The following is a 21721-nucleotide window of genomic DNA, read 5'->3' as shown; positions in this document are numbered from 1 at the left end:
TATATATTCTGACCACATTTATTGTTTTAAGGGGACTCATTACCCCAGAATAAATTTACTTCTTATTGTAGACAACAAAGAAGGGTAATTCTCCATTCCGAATTAACAAGCTACATTTCTTAGCTACAAAACTAGTGAGAAAATCATTTCAATAATAAAAAATATGACTAATATTGCATATAACGTTTTTAAGTTGAATTTCCAACAATACCGGGGGAAAATATGTTGTTTGGTTTTTATCCCCTAACCCTTTGGCCTCAACTATGATCCTATTCTATTTGACGGATGACCGCAGGCTGTAAAACAGAGCTTGGCCATTAACCTATAAGAAACAGTGTTGCCAAACAGCCCTGTGCTCTAGGGAATAAATGGGAGGGGTTAGAGATAGGCTGGTGAAGTATATTCCTAGCCCCAACACAAACATTTACTGTACGGCCTGATAAGGGTACCGTATATTTCATCACATTTCTTCTTCTAGTCCACTGGGATATATCTGAGAATATTTCCAGGGTGTAGGCTAGGATAGTTTGCTTAATAATGGAATCACTCCAAATTTGGATTTTCATGCTTCAATAGCATAGGTTAATTTTGCAATGCAATCGAAATTATTGATATATTTCAATAAAGCTCTAACATCATTCAACAACCAGCCAATTGTTGTTAATATAAGCAAACATTAAAACCACAAAAAACATACAGGAATGATCCTAATATACATTGAAAAAGCATTCGACAATTTCAATCGAAACTTACTCTTTTCCAGATTTATAAATCGGAATATCCCTTATATCACACATCCCATCAATTTTATCCTATAGAGTCTTCTTCATTTCAGTCAATAATAGAGGTATTCACTATCTTTAGTTTAACATGCTAAAGCGCGTTAAATGAAAAAGATTATGTTAAATGGAGAAATATTTCCTTTTGCCATGTTAAAACGATATAACATATAACATTGTTAAGAGTCTGTTACTAGGTCTGTTAAATGAAGAATGACGTCACGCAATAAACCAGCCGAGCTCGTCACCATTTTGTTTATTGACGTGTTAGGTTACTTGCTCGTAGATTGTGTTTTAATTGTGTAAGTATTGTTTAGGATGTTTTTATAACTAATAAAGCAATGGACAACAACAATAAAAATGAAATGACAGCCGACCTTGACTCTCTTCCTCACAAATTAGAAGATCAAAAAGGCATTCAGTGGACGAACTTTCACACAACTTAATTCATCATGTATATAATATAGGCTATAATAATATAAGCAAAAATTATAATATAAGAAAACATTTAAACCACAAAAAAACATACAGGAATGATCCTAATATACATGGAAAAAGCATTCGACTATTTCAATCCAAACTTACACATTTCCAGATTCATAAATCGGAGTATCCCTTAAATCAAACATCTCATCAATTTATCTAATAGATTCTTCTTCATTTCAGTCCATAATGTAACCTAACCCAGCGGTCTCCTGCAGTGATCCTGTTTAAGTCCCATATTATTCATAAATATCTAAAATTCAAAATTGACAATACATCCCTTTTTTCTGATGATAAAGTATTATACTACTCATATTACAGTATTGACACTTTCAGTCATAGACTAAAAGAAGTTTTAAAAAATATCGAAGTACTTTAAACAAAAAAAAGGGTGAGTTTAATTCTAACATTAAAAAAATAAAAAATAAAAATGACGACCTATACATTCCTCAAATATAGCGTTAAATGATACTCCTATCCATATTGTTAAATTTGTAAAATACTGAAATTTTTGTAATGAATTTTTGAAGTATTTTTGACAGAAAGCCCGTAAGACAATTAACTGTTAGAGAAATAAACTGTTATTCAATGAGCATATTAATTTAAAATTAGAAAACGAAAGGAAAATTATTTGTCCTGCCGTTTGCAAACTTTAATAAAAATTATAAACTATTCCACAGAAATAAATTGATACCCAATAAAGCGATACTAAGACCTACCACAATACATGCCTGTTCCATACAAAAGCTCCACTAACTTAACAAACAAAAACCACAGTATTCCAAAACAAATGCCACTACAACTATTCACATTACACAAGAATAACAAGGATGTATTTAGAATTAAATATAGAAACCGTACATCAATACAAATTGACTCATAATTTATTTTGACCTTGTCATAACTCTTTAAACCCGTGCATAACCGAAACGGGGAATTATATAAAAACAACGAGTCGTATATATAAATGTTAGAGAACTAAACATACATTGCTATAAAAATCACCAATAAACAATCTTATTTTCAATCTGTATTTTATTTTATTTGAGAATCATTTTGAGTTTTTTTTTTCATCCAGTTTATTTTTTCCAAAATGCAAAACATAGCTTATATTTAATAAGTAGTAAAGAAAAATTAATTTTATAAGCATATATCCCGAAGTAGTATAAAATGTTTTTTTATTATAATAAGAATTTCTTGTACATATTATATTTATAAAATTAAAACATTTATAATATCACCGTAAAACATTATCTGGTTTTGTGAATTACGGCCTACCTTCATTTAAACTTTTTTTATCGATATTTTCTTTTTCTTCCTGTACCTGATCGTCATTTTCAGTATGCCTTTTTTTTTTTGTTTTAATCCATTTTTTAAAAATTAATTTAGGACATTTTTATTTAATTACCATTTTCCTATGCCGTATAATGTTTGTTAATTTACATTTACACATTGACTGCTCTCGTGATTAATTTACAAATATACAAATATGCTCATATCTCTAACAGATTAAATGAAATGTTCATAACATGTATGTAGGCGGTTTGAACTCCATAAACTTTAATAGGTATGTATGCGATATAAACTCTAACATATATGCATGTAATATAAATTCTGAAAGGTGGTTCGCAATATAAACTCAACAAACTCTAATAAATGAGCATGCGACATCAACTCAGTTAACTTTAATAGGTATGTTTACGATATAAACTATAATAGATATTTATGCAGCATGAACTCTTATAGTTATCTACGCAATGTAAACTCTAATTGATACGTATGTGATATAAGCTCTAATAGGTCGTATACAATACAAACTCTAATAGGTATATATGCGCTATAAATTCAGTTATCGTTAATAGGTGTTTGAATGCAATATAAACTATAAAAGGTATGTATACAATATAAATTCTAATAGACATGAATACTATATATATATTATAATAGGTATGTGATATAAACTCTAGTAGGCATGTATGCTATATAAACTGTAAAATTATATTGTTACATTATTATTAACTTATTTTTTGCTTTTTTTCTTTCCTAAAATTCTTCTTTACAAAAACTATACCATACTTTTTTATATGAAAACTTTTTTCATTGCAAGTTGTTATGTTACGTTCTGTCCCAATAAAGGACAATAAATAATTTCATGTATGCAATATTAACATACCAAAAATGGAAAATAGATTTTTATACATTTTTAACAATGATGATTAGTGTTAATATTGATATATTAGTTTCTACCAAAAATAAATGTTGTGATAACTGCTCAAAAATAAATTTCTGGAACAAAGTTGCATGTTCTAAACTGAAATGATTCAAATGAATCCATGACAAGAAATAAAACCAGGGGTTAACTGTTTCGTATAAACGCTCATGGGTGTATTTTAATAGTTATGTACACAATTTTTGAATATTACAATTAAAATAATATAAAAATTATTTACAATTATAGCAGCAAGATTCGGATATATATTGTTTAAGTGGGCATCATAAATATAGAATAGATGGACCTTACAGTAATTGCTTATTTTGATGATTGGCAGATAGCAGTAACCATCAGGATAACATTTTATTTATAGAAAAAAATATTTTAATGATAAAAAAATCAAGATTTATATTTTCACACTCGAAAATATTATCAAAATAAAAAACAAAACAAAAGTTCAGTCCAATGAATTCAGCACCTTTAATAACATTAAAATTCATGAGAATTACATAGAGAAGATTTAAACACTTCCCACCACTTTGCGCCGCTAGATGAGAGGTAAGACTTCAGCACAATAACACATGATTTTATTTACTTATTTTTAGAAACTTAATGAATTATATTTTTGTGTATTGTTTATACAATAAATACCAGCTCTCTATAGAAAGCAGAGGTTGCTATGTTATTACTGATTTCATACAAGTCGGGCTCAATATTGACTTTTGAAGTTAGATATGATATTTTCCATTCATGAGTTTTAGATGATATGAGGATGAGGATAAAATGACGGGTCATCAAGTGAGTGTATGTATTGGCTTTGATTTGAAAAATCTATGGAATTATTTTCCTTTTACTAACATATTTTGATTTATTTGTTTAAACCAAATGCAAATAAAAAAAGAGAAAAAGTGCAAAAAGATAGTAATAATGGGTAAGAAGAAAATCGTACCAACGTTTCGGCTGAAGTTTCTAGCCTTCATCAGGGCTAAGAACAGAACAATATAACAACCAATGAATATAGAAAAAAAAGAAATATAAACAGAATGACATAAAGTGAATAATTTTACAGAATGGAATTAATAAAATAAAGTGATGAGAGAAGTGGAAAATAAAATGTTTACATAGGTAATTGAATAAGTAGTTAAAATAACACAATTAAGGAAATCAAATAAAAATGAGGTTATACAATGGAATGAAATATGAATATATTAGTTATTAATCATTTGAAAATTAAAATATGGAAAGAAAAAGAAAATTGAGGGAAATATATGTAACCATAATAATTGATAAAGAGAAAAAATGTAAGTAAAGTTTAAAAAAAGAAATGAATAGAAAAAAATATTTTGAAAACAACAATAATAATATATGTTGAATATATCTAATGACGTGGGTAAGGAAAATTGAGAAAAGAAGGGGCGGTAAAATAAAGAAATAAAAAAATATATATATATGTACAAGGATGACGAAATACCGTAAGATGACAAAGTGCCATGAGTATTTAACAACAGTTAAAAAGAGGAAACGTATATAAGAGGGTGGCGACAAATGTGTTAGAAAAGGTTTAACAAGTGAAATAATACGTTACAATGTAAGGGGAAAAATAAAATGAATAAATAAAATAAGTTATATCAACTTATTTGTGTTTTATTTTGCCCGCTCCCCAAACAACTTCTCGTATAGATAAAATTTAAATGCCGATTAAAGTTAACTAAGTTATATGGTATTATTAAGTTTTCATCAGACAGATCCCATGAATACCATCTTCCTCGTTTCAATTCCTTTATTTAAAAATCATTTTTAAATGACAACCTTTTCTGGCAATCGATCCAACCCCACTAGGGGACCCCACTATACGCTATCGTTATAGTCTTCTATTTGACTTATTTATGTTACATTAGTATCTCTCCTTACTTAATCTAAAATTGAAATTCTGATAGTGCAAAATATAGTCTAATTGGTTAAAATTTGAACTAAAATATTTAAAGATAGGAGATGTCCCCAAACATCGTGATTTAGGTATGATTTATAAATAAAAAAATTGAACAAGAAACATAATTTTCACTACACCTAACTAAATAATATTGAAAATCTTTCAGTCGTTTAAACTTGAATTATAAAATTTATAAATTTTCAATTTTATCTTATTGTAATTTAATAACTGTGAAAAATAATTAGATTTGAAGCATTGAGATGTCAATTCTGAGAGGTGTGGTATAGAAAAACAAAACATTGGTGGTTTATCACCAAATAACGCTCCTAATAATCAAATATGATAATAATATAAAATATAGATAAATTATTAGCAGTCCTCAGCAAAGCAAATTTCTTATCTCCGCGCTTGCGTTTTTGACCACGTTCATTACAGCTACTAGGCTTAGGAACAGCTGACAATGCAGTAAGCAAAAAAAAGAGGGTATGATAAATTGCTTAAGGCCTAAGCAGAAGCCCCTTCCGAACGGTTTGCCGTAATGTGCGGGCACCATCTTGTTCCCATAACGTTTCATTTCCTCTTCATAGAACCAACACTTGATCATACGGCTCTGGACATTATAGGCTTCACCCCTGGTATATTGAAGTTCCGATGTACAGCATATGTTTGTTCGAATTTAGCATCTCCGATTACTGTCTGCTGACCACGCTGTCAATCAAAAGTCTGCGCGTGGCTCTCTGTTCTGAATTTGAGGTAGTAAAAACAAAAATCAATACGATTAATAATGATTTAATTAAACATTAACCTTGTTCCTCAAGGTAGTATCCTCGGTCCCAACCTCTACACCGTCTATGCAGCTGACATCCCAACAACTCCTAACACTATCCTTACCACGTATGCTGATGACACAAGTCTACTCACAGTTAGTAATAACATATGAACAAATTTACTTGTTGTATTTTTTATACAGTTGTAAATATCAATAAATAAATAAAAACATTAACCTACATGGAGAGGCTCTTGAATGTTGTATTGTTACAAATCAAAACGGATCTAATTATACGATTGGTAATCTCTATAAATATATAAAAGAGAGCTGTCGAATCTTTTTCCTCGATAGACTTTGTTATTATTAATGAAACCCCCGAATTCTCGAGTAGAAAAAAGTTATGAACACATTTAAGCGTTTTTGGTTTGTAGCTCAGAAAGTATAAGTTTATTTCACGGTTATTTTACAGCAATAGATTCGTCCCTTTCCGAGCAATAAGGAAAAATATCACTGATTCCATTAAGTTATATTATATTTACAAAAAAGTATAACAGTGACTATTGTTCATATAATCGCTTATAACTCCTCTTCATTTCATCCAATTCCTACGATAATATAACCGTTGTAGAACTGAGTGAGGGTTGTTATTTAAAAACTATTTATAATTTATGTAGTGTATATATGACAATACTATAAATAATCAAATTGTCTAAAAGAATAAGAAAAAAAAAACTCGGACCAGTATTATCATACAGCGAAGTTAGTTGTTAGCATTTTACCACACTTGCATATATCTGTCGTTCTGACCAACAGAACAAATTTCATTTCGTTCGCATATATTTGTTTAATTTATGTTACTAAATCCTAATAATAAAGAATACATTAATGTTTAATTTTAACTAAATACAATAATTTATAACAAACTATCAGTTGTGTTCATTAAATCTATATACATTCTCAAACATAGTTATTTTGAAGCATTACCGGGTCAGCTAGTATTAAAATTAAAATATATGAGAAGATGGTTGGGGGGTGTGGTCAAAATATAACACAAATAAGTTGAAATAACTTATTTAATAGTGCCAACGTTTTGGACAGAATTTCTAGCCTTCATCAGGGCTAAAAACAAAGAAGAAACAACTAATGAATACAAAAAAAGTAAAAAATAAAATATAAACAGAATGACATACAGTAAATAATTTATTATTTAATTATTAATTAAATTTAATTATTATTTACTCTATGTCGTTATGTTTATATTTTATTTTTTGTATTCATTGGTTGTTATCTTATTCTTTGTTCTTACTTGATGAAGGCTAGAAATTCTGGCCGAAACGTTGGCACTAATAAATAAGTTATTTCAACTTATTTGTGTTATATTCTTACCGCACCCCCCAAACATTTTCTCCTCATATAACTTATCCACGGTCAGCTATCTCTCATCATAATAAAATTAAAATGAATTAAATATTATTTAAAATCAATGACATTATTTTTAAAAACAAACTAACTGAATGAAACTGTTTACTACACTGAAACCTCCATCGTTCTTTTTATTCATCACTTTCACTTACCTATATATGGAATATATAGTAGGGGAGAGTATTGTTATTTAATTTTTTAATTATTTAAAAATTATGAATTTCAGTTTTCGATGGAAATACACTTTTTTCAGTTTCACTTAGTCCTAATAATCAAATCTTACAAAATGGTCTCTGTGTGAACAGCCTAGCTCCAAAAAAATTATTATTATTTTATTATTGTTATTATGTTCAAACGTACGTAACGTACTTTAGCCGTCAATCCCCACTCCTTGTCTATAGTTCACTTTCGCTCTGACTTCGATTATGAAAGGTATGTTTTCTGTCCTTTATATTATCTTTCTTCATTCTTAATTTTATTCTTATCCATTTTTTAGTACTCTATTTTATATTTTTTCCTTTTATCTGTTATTATTTCCGTTTTCATTAATTTTCTATAACATTTTATCATTTTTATTTACTTTTTACGTTTCCTTGAACATCTTTTTAATTTTTCATTTACTGTTCATTCATGTTTACATTATATAAATGTTTGTATCTTTTTTAGCCCTGATGAAGTCCTACAACGTGGGGCGAAACGTTGGCTCAATATAGTTGGCTCAGTTTAATCACTATTTGAGTTTTTATTTGATCACGCCTCGACTATCCTCCTTTGATTAAAAAAAAAAGAAAAGTTGTACAAAACTTAAATTACATATTTAGCGCACGTGTAAGCCTCGTAAGTTACAGTAATTTATTCGATAAAATATACTAACTGCAAATGCCACTTTAGAGAATCCATTTTGTATTTTTATTGGATATTCTCGACAAAAGCTCTAATTATTTTGAATAAATTCTATAAAACTATGCACAATCAGTTGATCTGAAATACCACATAGGCCTTATTCTAATTTAAATATTCTCACAGGGCTTAAACGGCGAATATTTAAAAAAAAAAATCTTGATCTAAAGTACCTTCAATTTTGATAATATGGAACAAATAACATGGAACCCGTATTAAGAAATAAATAAATACAAAATGCTTAGTAATTTTATATATAATTAAATTAGAAAAAAAAATAGATTCAGGAGTTCAAAAAATCGGGACCGATCTCCTCCAATCGGATTAGTGCAAACGACTTCGTTTTTTTTTCTTAAACTGATGCATTCTTGACAGGAACAAAATTATTTGCACCACAAGAAACCTTAGAAATGTTTTAGGTAGCTTTATTTATTTGAAAAGTTTAACTATCTCTCATTATTGATAGTAATAAACAATGGATAGATATAAAATATGAAATAATTTTAATGATCAACTGAAGAAGGAAAGATATGTTTTCCTACCTCCATGGTTGATAGACCTTTTTACTTCTTTACCAGTTCTTTTACTCCTCTTATTCCTATCATGTTCTACTTGAAAGAATGGATCAAAACCAACTTAAAGTACCAAATGTAAAGGCGCTACACGTAGCAAAATAATAAGTCATACCTAACAAAGGTCGTGAACAAGAAACACTCAGTATTTAGATTCAAAGCGATTCCTACAGCCATTTCCATGTACAATAAAATTCTCAACTCACAAACATGGAAAGGTCAACAAATCAAAACTACTGAATGAATATAATGCACTGACATTTTGAAATATTGCCCATCAAATAGCGATTTCGCTACACAAAGAGGATTTGCAAAGAACATAACAGGAAAGCCGTTAAAAAGAATAATTCTGTGTTTAGCGGCCAAAGAGCTACATAGGATTAACAACTAAACGAGAAAGGGGGCAATGGTTGCTAAAAATGAACACAGTTTCCCCTTTTCCTTCTGTTCAGTTTACAGTTGTCCGTGTATACAGAACTGTTAAAATGAAAATAAACCCGCAGGAAGAATTAGTAGTGTTGAGGGGGGAGGAGCTTCTAGGAATAGTCTAGGTCCTCCTAGTTCCAGGATGTCTTCATTTGGCTACCAATAGCTTTCATTTCCTTACCAAAGCAGTTCTTTGTAACCTGGGACAGTATATGTTTTACATGTTGTGTATCTTTAAATAATTTGTAACATTATAATTGTTATTCCTTTCTTAACATTATTTGTATCATATCAATATGTTTAACGGAAGTAATTGTAAACTGATTTGTTTCCATGAATTAACTCTTTAGATGATATTTAAGGCCAATGCTCAACAGTATGTGAAAAAAACACATCTGTCGGCCATAATTTTAGAATGAATTTATGTTAGATACTCATTTCAAGCAGAATATAAGAATCTGATATTCCAGAATTCGCAAATCTATGCTAGGAAGTACCATTTTGAAATTTTAAATTAAAAAATCCGAAAATTTTCTCTTGAACAAAAATTTTATCTTCTGTTCATCTTACCTATAACTTGTTCATCTTATGTCCAATATGATTTAACATTTGTACATCATTTTGACTTCTATAAGCCTGCCTATTTTGAAGATTGTCAGAGTCCATTAAGCGCTAAAAATTATTTTATAAATAAAGTTCATGAAATAACCTAGATTTTCTGTTTGAATTTGAATTTCTTGGGGTGTCCAATAGATGTCTGGTATCTAAGGGACAATCATTGATGGTCATGTGTAGGGGGTTAGTAACAGGTTCTCATACTGGCATTTCATCCTGTAGACATTATTACTGATTTCCTCATTAATTGCAACTGAGACTGGCCGCAATGAGATTTACTGATACAAAGGTCTTCGTTGTTAATAGTGAATTCATTTCTACTGTGTCACCAACAGTTTACCTGGTAGTAAATAGATATCACATCCAAAGGGCTATTTTCATTTAGCAGATCATTTATTTTATTCAAGTTCACTTCAATTTTTATTTCACAGAAAGCCATAGTTTTATTTTACGTTTTCAATAAAGAAGTGTATTTTATTTAACATGTATTTGTTTTTAACTGGAAACCTTCTTAGTAGATATTATTTTAACAGATAATAAATAACATTTTCAATATACACATTTTGACCTAGACATAAAAATCTAAGGTATATCACAGATCTGTGGCTGCTGGACCAACCTCTTTGTTGATTGCTATTAGGTCTATTGAAAATCACAATCCAACTTTAAAAATAAATCTTTCCAATTTTAATGGTTCGCCATTTAGATTTTTGGGGGGGGGGGTTAATGCCTGTGAGTGAGTGAATAATATACAAATTCTAAATTGAAAATACTTAACAATAATTAAAAATTTGTTGCTCTACAAGTTTTATTAAAATATTTGTGATTTAGACGTTTTATAGTGACTATATTGAATTTCTATAATGAAATCATTATTTTTGTACCACCTATTCTGACCATATTCATGTTAGACATTCATTTCACGTATAATTTAACTTTCTTTAATTAATTGTAGAATATAGTTTTATTTGGATGTATCATCGAAAAGTAAAATGGTGAGAAATGAAAAAAAAATTCATAAATTTGGGGGTTTCCGGCACCACCTACCTGGCCATGGTCTGTAACATAGAAGCTGTTAAACTTAAGATTATAATATCTGAGGTCAAATAAGCATAAAAAAAAAAAAATTATGTTTCAACTGGATTTCCAAGTTAACTGGCCAATGTGTGGTTAATGTATTTATATTAAACAGTAACAAGTTATTGCATTACTAATAAGTAAACTAGTTGCTATGACTAAATATACTGCTATCTTTCAACAGCAAACATACACAAAGTAAAATTATATTAATAACTTCTATATTATCAGAATGCTACAAAGCCATTGAGCAGAATTTGGCTAAAATCTGCCAACCATTAAAAACATCAATTTAAGATCAATGAAAATAAATGTATTCATGTAAAATTGAAGGGTTTAAGACTATAATATCAAGTGAAATTATGATAATTGTTCTGAAGAATAGTTACAAAAAGTTTGAAACTCTTATTTAGTGTTTTATACAGGTTATATTACATAATATTGTAGGTAAAGGTGTTGTTATTTTAGTGTTAGACAAACAAACACAATACTCAGCTTTCTAAAGAAACAAATAAGAATAAGAATGATTTTGATCACAAAAAGCAAAAGATCTATATTTTTGAAGAAAATCAAAAATCATTAGGCTCACAACCAAAGGATGGTATAACAATTGGATAGGACCAAAGACTATTTTCCATGAACCTAAATTTTTTAACTTTATTTTTTCTTCAGACATGTAAATGGAGAATGACTCAAATATACTTCTTTGATTATTGTGAAAAATTTGTGCTTTTATTAACATTGCTCTCTTTCAAAGTATCTTATTCATCAAATAGAAGGAATCTATTCAGGTACTAAAAACAATAAAGTTATTACAAAGGAAATGGTGGACTCAAGTACATTCCTCTCATCATATTTGCAAAAAACATAATTGTTAGTAATAAATATATATGAAAGTAAATAACAATACAAAGTCAATTGTTAATTTATAGTTGAGGGATGACAAATGAACTATAAGGTTAACAGCATCCCTATTAAGGAAACCCAATATTGCCATCCAATTAGCTCTGTCAAACCCATTCACTAAGACCTAATTTCATTTTATCTTCATATTAGCATGTAAGCTTACCTTTCAGCTGAACATTTTGGATTCAAATCATGCATTTTCAGGTAGAATATATTAGAACTTAAACACACATTTGAAGAACCAAAAACTTTTTCATACTTTAGCATTTTTTAAATCTTTACAAGAATTAGGTTACTGCTAAAGTATCTATCTATGTTGACTATATTAATATCACAATACAATGGTTATTATATATATATAACTAGTTTATACTTTTTTTTTTTTAATCAAAACTATTATTCATTACAACTTTCCATAATCAGTTTATATTTTTCTTTTTTATATTATATCCTTTTATGTATTGTGAATGTTGAATAATAATGAATGAAAGAAAAAATAATTACACTTAAGAAACATGTATATGAAATTTATTTATTTGTTGATACCAACATAAATTAAGGGAAAATAGAGCACAGAATATCATAAAATCAGAACTAGAAGTTTCTTATAGGATTTAAAAAGAAAGGAGGAGGGGGGGGGAGTCAGAAACTGAAGATTAGGATACAAATTTAGGACACTGATACATATTTTTATAAACAATAAATAAATTGAGTTAGTCATAAAATCTTAACAGTTTCTACTATTGTACATAATTAACCAGTATTTGAAAGAAAAAAAGTTAATATATAATTTTCATATCAGACAGTAGTCTTAAAATTTCCCCCCCAAGAAATGAGTAATAATCTTTAAATAATGACTGTAAATAAAAATATTCTATGATGAAAATCTGTTTCATCAAAACCTACCAAAATTTAAATGAAGTAAAGTTATTAAATAATTTATAAAACATAATATATTAAAACTTTTATGGTGGCTTTAAAGTAAAATGCTTGTAGCTTAGCTTTTTCATTCAATTTAATAATTGTTTCTTAGATTTTTAATTCAAAAGTATATATACATCAGGAATTGCCCTATAATATTTTTACTGGTAATTATTAAATGTTAAGTATTTTATAAAAATAGTTCTGTTCTACAAAGCTCACTTAAAATTAAATTAAACGTATACAACTCTCTGGTATCTGATAATAGTACTTTGATCTCGGGCCTTCAGCTTTGGGTTGGAGCTGGATACACCTTTTTCTTGAGTGTCTTTCACTCCTGCTTTGTGGAAGGAAATGGAAAATTACGACTTTTACCTATTAATAATATTAGTTCCTCTGTCCTTCCCCTATCATATAAATAAATGTTTGATAATTATTGGCTGTGAAAGCTTATGCTGATTTAGCAATTTTTACTTAATGTAAGGATACCAAAGTATAGGGTCCCAAATGAAACATAGCTTAGTACACGGAGGTATATGAAACAATAAATACAGCTAAGATATGTCGTATATATAAAAAATAATTATTTTTAACATCAAACTTCTAAGATTTTAAACAAATCATTTTATTACAGTTGAAGAGATATAATGCATATTCATTTCAATATAATTCAAATTATAGGTAAATGACAAGTGTACTAACACATAGTAATTCAATTATAAATATTTTTTGTTTCGTTTTTTGGGGAGGGGAGGAGCTTTATCTCAATTATAAAATAAAAAACAGTTGATCAAATTTTAGCCTGAAAAAATTGTTATGTAGTAATATTGTGTTTTAGTAAGATATGTAGATGTTATAATATATAATATAAATGTTTGTTTATATTTATATATAAGAAGATGGTCAGGGTTGCGGTCAAAAGAGAAACAAAAATAGTTTACAACTATTTATTTTCTGACGTTTCGCCCCACTTTGCAGGGCTTCATCAGGGCTAATAAGATACAAAAAAAAAACTTGTTTGTTTACATTATTTTATTTTTTTATAAAAGGTTGTTATGTTTATAAAAAAGGTTTAAATGATTGCTTATAAATTTAATTTATGATTCTACTCAAAACTGCAACTTGATATTTTTAATTATTTTTTTCAATGAAATAAATTAAATAATACATCACCAAGAAACATCTATAAGATCTTTTTTTTAAAACATAATAGTTTGTTTTTTGAAAAGGCATACAATTATAGGAAAAATAGATAGTGTTTACTGTTTGTCTCTTAAACACCATGCGCCCATGGCTTATACCTTAAGCATCTAACCCTTGGAAGATTAATTTACAACATAACAAACCATGCATGCCAGCCACATCTCATTTTGATAATTTAACATACCCATTTGGAATTCATATCTGTTTTTCTGAAATGGTATTACAAATACTTGAATATAATTTCATCATTATAAAAGTAAGATGGACCAGGATAGGTTAAAATAACTCAAATAGTAAATGAACTATTTATTATGAGCCAATATTTTGCTCCCACTTTGCAGGGCTGTATCAGGGCTAAAAAAAATATAAACAATAAAAATTTGTAATAGAGTAAGAGAATAAGATATCATGAAACGAAAGTAAACTGAAGTGTAGCTAAAAATAATGTGAAAAAATTATATAAAAATGAATAAAGTAAATTAAAGAAAATAATAATAAGATGTACAGTGAAAAGTATAAATAGTCTAGAAATACAAAGAAGTATTAGGCACATACTGTAATTGGAAATAGTAACGAATAAAAAAATTAGATCCCCCCAGGCTTTTTTCAAGCACAAAATAATGCAAGACTCACTGACAACCTCCCCCCTGCCATTTGTGAGGCCCGTTAGTCAATGGGTGGCACTCACAAAAAATAGGTGTGGGAATGGGGAAAAACCACATCAAGAAACGCGGGGTGTATTAGAAAATACATCGTGCGAGGACTCAGGCGTCCATGGTCTGTTGCCCATTAAATAATAATAATAATAATTATCATTCTTTTGGTTATGGAAATTGCTAATACAGACATTTTATTCGAGATAGAGCATAACAATATAATTAATAATTTGGTAAAATTCATTGGTGTAGGTTTCATTTATTAGTTTTACTAAATTAGATTAAATTTAATAAATTAAAGAGACTAGCTCAGAATTTAGATTTTTTTTCTTTTTAAATATTTTGAATACTTTTTGTTCCAAAATGGTTACTGTTCAGAAATTTTCAAAGTCAATTTCACGGCCATTGATGAAGATAGAGGAAAAATATAGTGTCTTGGAATCATTTTAAAAAATAAATAAAAGTTCTAATTCTTCTGCTTAAAACCCTTTAACTCACTGCAAATAAAGTAAATGTTATTTGATATTACCCTAAAAAAAAATAATCTAAATCAGCAATAGGCAAAGATTTATAAAAGTATAACCATGTTTTCAAAGGTATTGGGGCCATTTCACATGTAAACTAGTTCACTTTTCTAGTAGTTTTTGGAATAACTAAAAAACCATACACTTTTCTAAACATTTATTCTAGATAATTAAGTCTCTAACAAAGGTCTTGATTAGGCCAATATTAGGGAAGACACATAAAACTTTTGTACTTGACTTTGCATCCAAAGTGGTAAGGAAAGTCATTTACTCTTATTTACTTATAATTATTTGATTTTTTACTAATATAATAAAGTAATTAATCCAAATAATAGGCCATAGTGTAATAATTTGCAGCTTTTTAATGTTATATGAAATTAAAATAGCTAGTAACAATCAATATAGAAATTCTTTGACAATGATCTTATTTTTTTCAGGTTTCTCTCTCAACTAACCAATATTTGGATTCTACGGTAAGAAATAGCTGTGGATCCTAAATTAAAGTAAACTAAATACAATGCCAGGAGTTTAGATTTTAATGATCATAATTAACCATAAACTCTAACATGCATCAAAAACAAAAATAAAGGTTTAATAAATAGTTACATCAATGTATGTCATAATTATTTTAATTTTTGTACATGAGACTTTTAAATTGTTTATAAAACAATTGCATAATTATTATATTCTTATCTAGCTACATATACATATATAAACTATTTTAAATAGAATACAATTATTTACAAATATGGACTTAATTTATACAATTCAATTATCTTATCTTTGTTCTAGATCCCCACTATATAATCACACATTAAAATATTTTTGGATGTCAATAATTAACAATCACATATGCTGTACAAATTAAAATAATAATATACAATAATACTGTGAGACTGTAATCAGGATTACAGTACTTTAGAAAATTATCTAGGCATAACAAAAACAGATACACAAATTGTACTAAAATAATAATAATAATAAAAACAAAACAATAAAATTAAATATATGGGATCTAGAAGAAAAAAAAAAAAGAGTCTAAAACATGTGTTATGCTTTAGGTGCAGCCTCAAGTAGCCATTGTTCCTTATTCCTTCGGACACCTTCAGCCAAAGGATTCAGTGCATCTGAAAGCTCAGCAAATGCCTAAAAAATTAAATCTATTAATAGACACAGAAATGGGTTACAGCCTAAAATATGTCTCATAATTATTAACTTATCATTAATATACAAATAAAAACAAAAAGACATATACTATTAATATTATGTTAGTCACTTCCCTTTTAACCATATTAATAACAGATATTTCATTGCAAAAAACAATACATAAGATTTCATTATAACTGCAGTACTTATGCATTAGTATGATGTTAAATTGCAGAGGAAACCTAAGACAATAAAGAAATCGAACAGGCAGGAGAAAATCATGGAATGCCAGGGCTTTCACATAGTAAGGTTTTAGCAATTGGAACATTAATCAAACGGGCACAGAAACAAGAAGGAATTGACTAGCCAAATATATTACAGCCTTGAGTTTGAGAGATGAGGCAGCTAAAACCAGACAAGGTAAGTTAAAACAACTCAAAATGTGTTATTATTGACCTTAAATAGAATAATACTGGTTTATATTATTATCTTTTATAAACATTTTTCAAGTTAAAAAAAATTATACATTTTAATATTATAATGGTTCAATGCTTAAATAAAAATATATTATTTATTCCTGTGTTATTATTTGCTTTTTAATTCCAATTTTATTCTTGGTATGAGTCAATTATTTCAGTATCTATTCTAGCAATGGCATTCATTAGGGAAAAAATTGACCCTGTATTGTACTTTTCGAATCATTAACAAGAAAACACAAGATAAAAGATATAGTATTAATTTAATGGACATTACCTCATAAATAGGAAGACAGATGGAGTCAATAAAGTTGACTTGCATCATTGGTAACTGATCTTCTTTTTCTCTATTCATTATGTCCTAGAAAAAAAATTAACATAGTACTTCAGTTATATTTGTTGGTTAATAAATAACACTAGATTCGAGAGAAAAGGTTTTTTATTACTCATAAACTCTTCTCATTATAGTTCATTCACACAAGGTACAAGCACAATATGGTGGGGAAAAACATACATATATTTCTTAATAAATTTAGGATTACAATATTAACACCCCCCATAATTCTAAATTTTGAAACACAATTAAAGTCAAACAACCAAAAAATCTAAAACATTAAACCTATATTTTCAACATTAACTTTATCCTTAAGACCACTCAATGGCTTAGTTAAGAAATCCGCAATGTTTTTATCAGAAGCAATATACTCTATACAATCTATACATCATTATTTTTTATATGTTCTCTAATAAAATGATGCCTAACATCTGTATGTTTAGATCGATCATTATAGAATAATATAAAATCATCAACATAGATTGCTATTATTTATTATGCCTCATAATGTAAACGCAGGGATCTGCTTTCGACTATAGAAAACCAATATCTATTAGTTTATCATGAAGGTTTTTGTTACAACAACGCCCACTCTGTTTGAGTCCATAGATGGATATTTTGAGTCTCCATACTTTCTCTTTTTCGGCCTCTTTAAGGAACTCAGATGGTGGTATTGCATAAATTTCCTCCTCTACTTTGCCATGTAAGTATGCTGGCGTCACACGTGATGATTGCACACCCCTATCTTTATTAAAGGGTTCTCTGTTTTGTTTCCCTTTGATACAAGCTAAACAATCACTGTCACCATTATCACTGAAATCCATTCCAATAGCAGAACTCTTGAATTTATTCATATAATATCTATTTAAGTGCCCTAATCTTTGATGTCACAGATCATGAGGCAATTTTTTCACCTGTTTAATTTCATTAGAGTTTTCCACTACATTTACAGCCTGGGGCTTTCTTATTTTATAAACTCCTCCTTCATTGTAAGCAGTCATCAGCTCATTTCCGATTATGTTACATTTCTGATAAATTTTACACTTGTCACGGTCAAAAACAACTTTATAACCTTTCTCTGTCATTTTACTGACTGATAACAAGTTAGTCGCCAGCTGTGGAACATACAACACATCCGAAACATTAATATCTCTATTAAGATTAACTAATCCAACAGCTTCTGATATGATTTTTTCATTGTTAGCTACTGAAATCTCTTGCTTGTTTTCACTACAGTCACTTAACCAATGTTTGTTCTTGGTCATATGTGAGGTTGCACCAGAATCAATTATCCAATAGTTGGAGTCTGATATCACTGATGATAAGGCAGTTAGTAAAGTCGATTTATTATTGTTTACATTCTTTTTCACAGAACCTTTTTTTCTACACTCATTTGACTTATGTCCCTTTTTCTTGCAATTAAAACAAATTAAACCTTCTCGACAATTCACAGAAATGTGACCCGGTTTTTAACAATTATAGCAACTCACTGTAGGTCGATCACTTTTCTTGGATTTTGTGACCAAACCCAATTCTTCTCCTGATTCCTCCTTAGAGGATTTTTAAATAAGCACTTATCTAATATAATCTGATGTAGTTTTGACACCTGTGCTCTCCATAGCCATTATCATAGGCTCATACTCCTCTGATAGTCCACTTAACATAACACCAATGAATTTGCCATCAAGGCCTGCTTCTATAGTTTCTAATTTTTGAGATAGTGACAAAATCTCATTTAAGTAGTCTTCCATGCTACTAAAATGGCTTAAATCAAAATGAAAAAGTTTTCTAAGAAGAGATAACCTTCTTGACAGGCCCTTGTCTTCATAAGTATTTTCTAGCTTTTCCCAGATTTCCTTAGCTGTCTTGCAACATTTTACAATAGAGTAAAGGGATTCATCAGTCAATAAACAAATTTTGGCTCTAGCCTTCGAATCCATCTTCTTATCTTCATCTTCTCCGGTGACATAACCCCACAAGTCCTCGGCAATCAAATACATCTCTATCGCGAATTTCGAAGAGTTGTAATTTTCCCTTCCGAGTAATTTTTTATGTTGAGGTGACCAACTAGAGCTGTTTTCCATGTTTTTCTTCGAATCCATAGCAAAAAAATAACCAATAGCAGTTAACACGTACTCAGCTCGATTTACACTACTTACTTCGATTACACACAACTCTAAAAAACACGAACTTTTATTGTCTCTCGAATGTCGTGGCCTGGGCCCATAACCAATGTTGGTTAATAAATAACACTAGATTCGAGAGACAAGGTTTTTTATTACTCATAAACTCTTCTCATTACAGTTCACTCACACAAGGTACAAGCACAATATGGCGGGGAAAAACATACATGGGCATATGAACATATGCCTTCTATATTTCTTAATAAATTTAGGATTACAATATTAACAATATTAAGAAAATGATAGCACAATATAAATTGAAAATTCACTGTGCATTGATAAAGAATATATTATGTTCATAAGAACAATGTCAAATAATTATATCTTAGATTACTATTTAAATTGATCCTGGAACTTTTTCAAAGAGAAGATCTACAAGAAGATGAATAAGAAATCAGAACTCTCAAGATCTAATATTTAGGTTTTTTTTTTTACAATAAATTAGTAAAAATGGCAAAAATTAAAATTTCAACAGTTTAAGGAGCTCAGCTAATGTATCGACAAATAATTTTAAGGCAAATGGCTGCTAGACCACATTGTGTTAGTGTAATTGATATTTTATTTCATTTAATTTATTAATAAATAATGTGCAATGTAAACTAAACAGAAATTTTGGTGGTAAAATACTAAAAAACACTTACAATCGGAGTTATGTTGAGTTCATGCCTCTCCAAATCTCCCTGCTCAAAGAATTCACTTGTGACCAATTCTGCTACCTAAAATAAACATAAAATTTAGAACAAAAACTAATAAAAGTTAGGTTAAAAATAAGTAAATGTGCTAAATGCTATAAAAAAGTAGCCAAGTTGCACCTAAAACAAAATTAGGCAGTGAGAAAGAGAGAAAAACTTTATCATAAAAGGAGTGTTGTCTAGGTATATAGCTTTCCTAAACACATGGCATACAATCATATCTAGTAAGACAATATTTTAAAACCTATACTAAATATACATTATAATTTAAATGAATTTATAACATCTTAATAATATAATTCTTCTTTTCTTATATTTTTGTTTTTGTAATTTATCTATGTTCAGTTAACCCTACTATATTTTATTAGTATTGAAAAAGTTCTATAACTATTAAATAATAAAAAGTTAATTAATTATTTCACACCTACTAACTGATACGATAAGTGTAAAAAAAAAAAAAATCATACCCTCTTTTCAATGTCCCATGGTTTGGTGATAGCAGCTAAATCACAAACGGTCATCATCATTGCACGGAGCAGCTCTCTTTCTTCCTCATTTTCCCAACTCCACTGTCCTTGGTTGACTAAAGCAAGAAAACTGCCACGCTTCCTAAAAGAAGCGTAATTAAAATTAAATGTAATGTAAAATTAAAATTTACACTCTAATACATTTTATTATGGCCCTGTGACAGTGATAACCAGTAAGTATAAAACATAGTAGACACAATAAAAATAAAAGATTTTATATTATAAAATTAAAAGATATAAAGTCGGTGACACAAAATGAAATTGCTAGGAACTAGGTAGGGTCTGTAAGGTGGCACTGAAAGTTTTAGCATGTTGGACTTGGCCAAAACTTTTGCAACAAATCCAAAACTTCAAAACTCTTTTTTCCTCAGTTCAGTGCCAAAGGAACAAACCACAAAAACTCGACAAAGAGTTAGTTCCTGCTGGACAGACACTGTCCACCTTTTGAAGGTCCGATTCCGCCCAGAGGTCAAAGATAATTGGTTTCTATACCATAACAATTTGCCTTCTCAAATGTTCCTAGCTTTCAGCAACTTCTTTTTGTTTCTCTCAATCAGAGAAACTTGAAAGGAAACCGATTTGACTTGGTTTCAGCAGTCCAAGTAACTTCGACAAGGTCTCTTTAATCCTTCTCCACAAAGAGTTACAGGAAGCTTAGATATAATAAAAAAATGTTGAATTGATGCCCGAGGGTCATATATTGAATACATTAAGTTTAATTTTTAAAAAAATATTAAAAAATCAAAATAAAATTATCTACCTGAAGTACACAGCTAAATCAGTTGAAAGAATTGCTTCTTCTAAAACTTTTATAACTTTTGAATAGTCATCAGGAGACAAGTTTGCCAAAATTTGATTTCCCTGTAAAAATAAATCTCGATTTAATAATTATCAAACATAGTTACATACCAATGAGATACAACCAATTTTTCAATTTCTTGTTTTCAGGTAGTATTATAATTAAATGA

The 21721-nt window shown here is 28.8% G+C and overlaps 1 protein-coding gene and 1 long non-coding RNA gene across 8 annotated transcripts in view; one reads left to right on the top strand and one right to left on the bottom strand.

The window, feature by feature from the left end:
- Positions 1–15917, top strand: part of LOC136795354 (uncharacterized) — a 132625-nt gene extending 116708 nt beyond the window's left edge. The window contains exon 3 of the long non-coding RNA XR_010842946.1: positions 15833–15917. This is a non-coding gene — a long non-coding RNA (uncharacterized lncRNA). The remainder of the gene's footprint in view (positions 1–15832) is intronic.
- Pde11 (Phosphodiesterase 11) overlaps positions 14507–21721 on the bottom strand; it is a 295736-nt gene continuing 288521 nt past the window's right edge. For all 7 annotated transcript variants that reach the window (XM_014415309.3, XM_014415310.2, XM_067045590.1 and 4 more), the window contains 5 exons: positions 21514–21614; positions 20694–20835; positions 20176–20250; positions 17295–17378; positions 14507–16541 (listed from right to left, as the gene is read on the bottom strand). In XM_014415309.3, coding sequence (XP_014270795.1) covers positions 16446–16541; positions 17295–17378; positions 20176–20250; positions 20694–20835; positions 21514–21614 — 498 coding nt within the window. In that variant the 3' untranslated portion in view covers positions 14507–16445. The remainder of the gene's footprint in view (positions 16542–17294; positions 17379–20175; positions 20251–20693; positions 20836–21513; positions 21615–21721) is intronic.

This window comes from Halyomorpha halys, unplaced genomic scaffold, assembly GCF_000696795.3.
Source record: "Halyomorpha halys isolate HHAL.00 unplaced genomic scaffold, Hhal_1.1 Scaffold98.1, whole genome shotgun sequence".
NCBI classification, from domain to species: Eukaryota; Metazoa; Arthropoda; class Insecta; order Hemiptera; family Pentatomidae; genus Halyomorpha; species Halyomorpha halys.
Note: the sequence above shows the minus strand (reverse complement) of the source record. Positions and strands in the feature narration are given on the sequence as shown.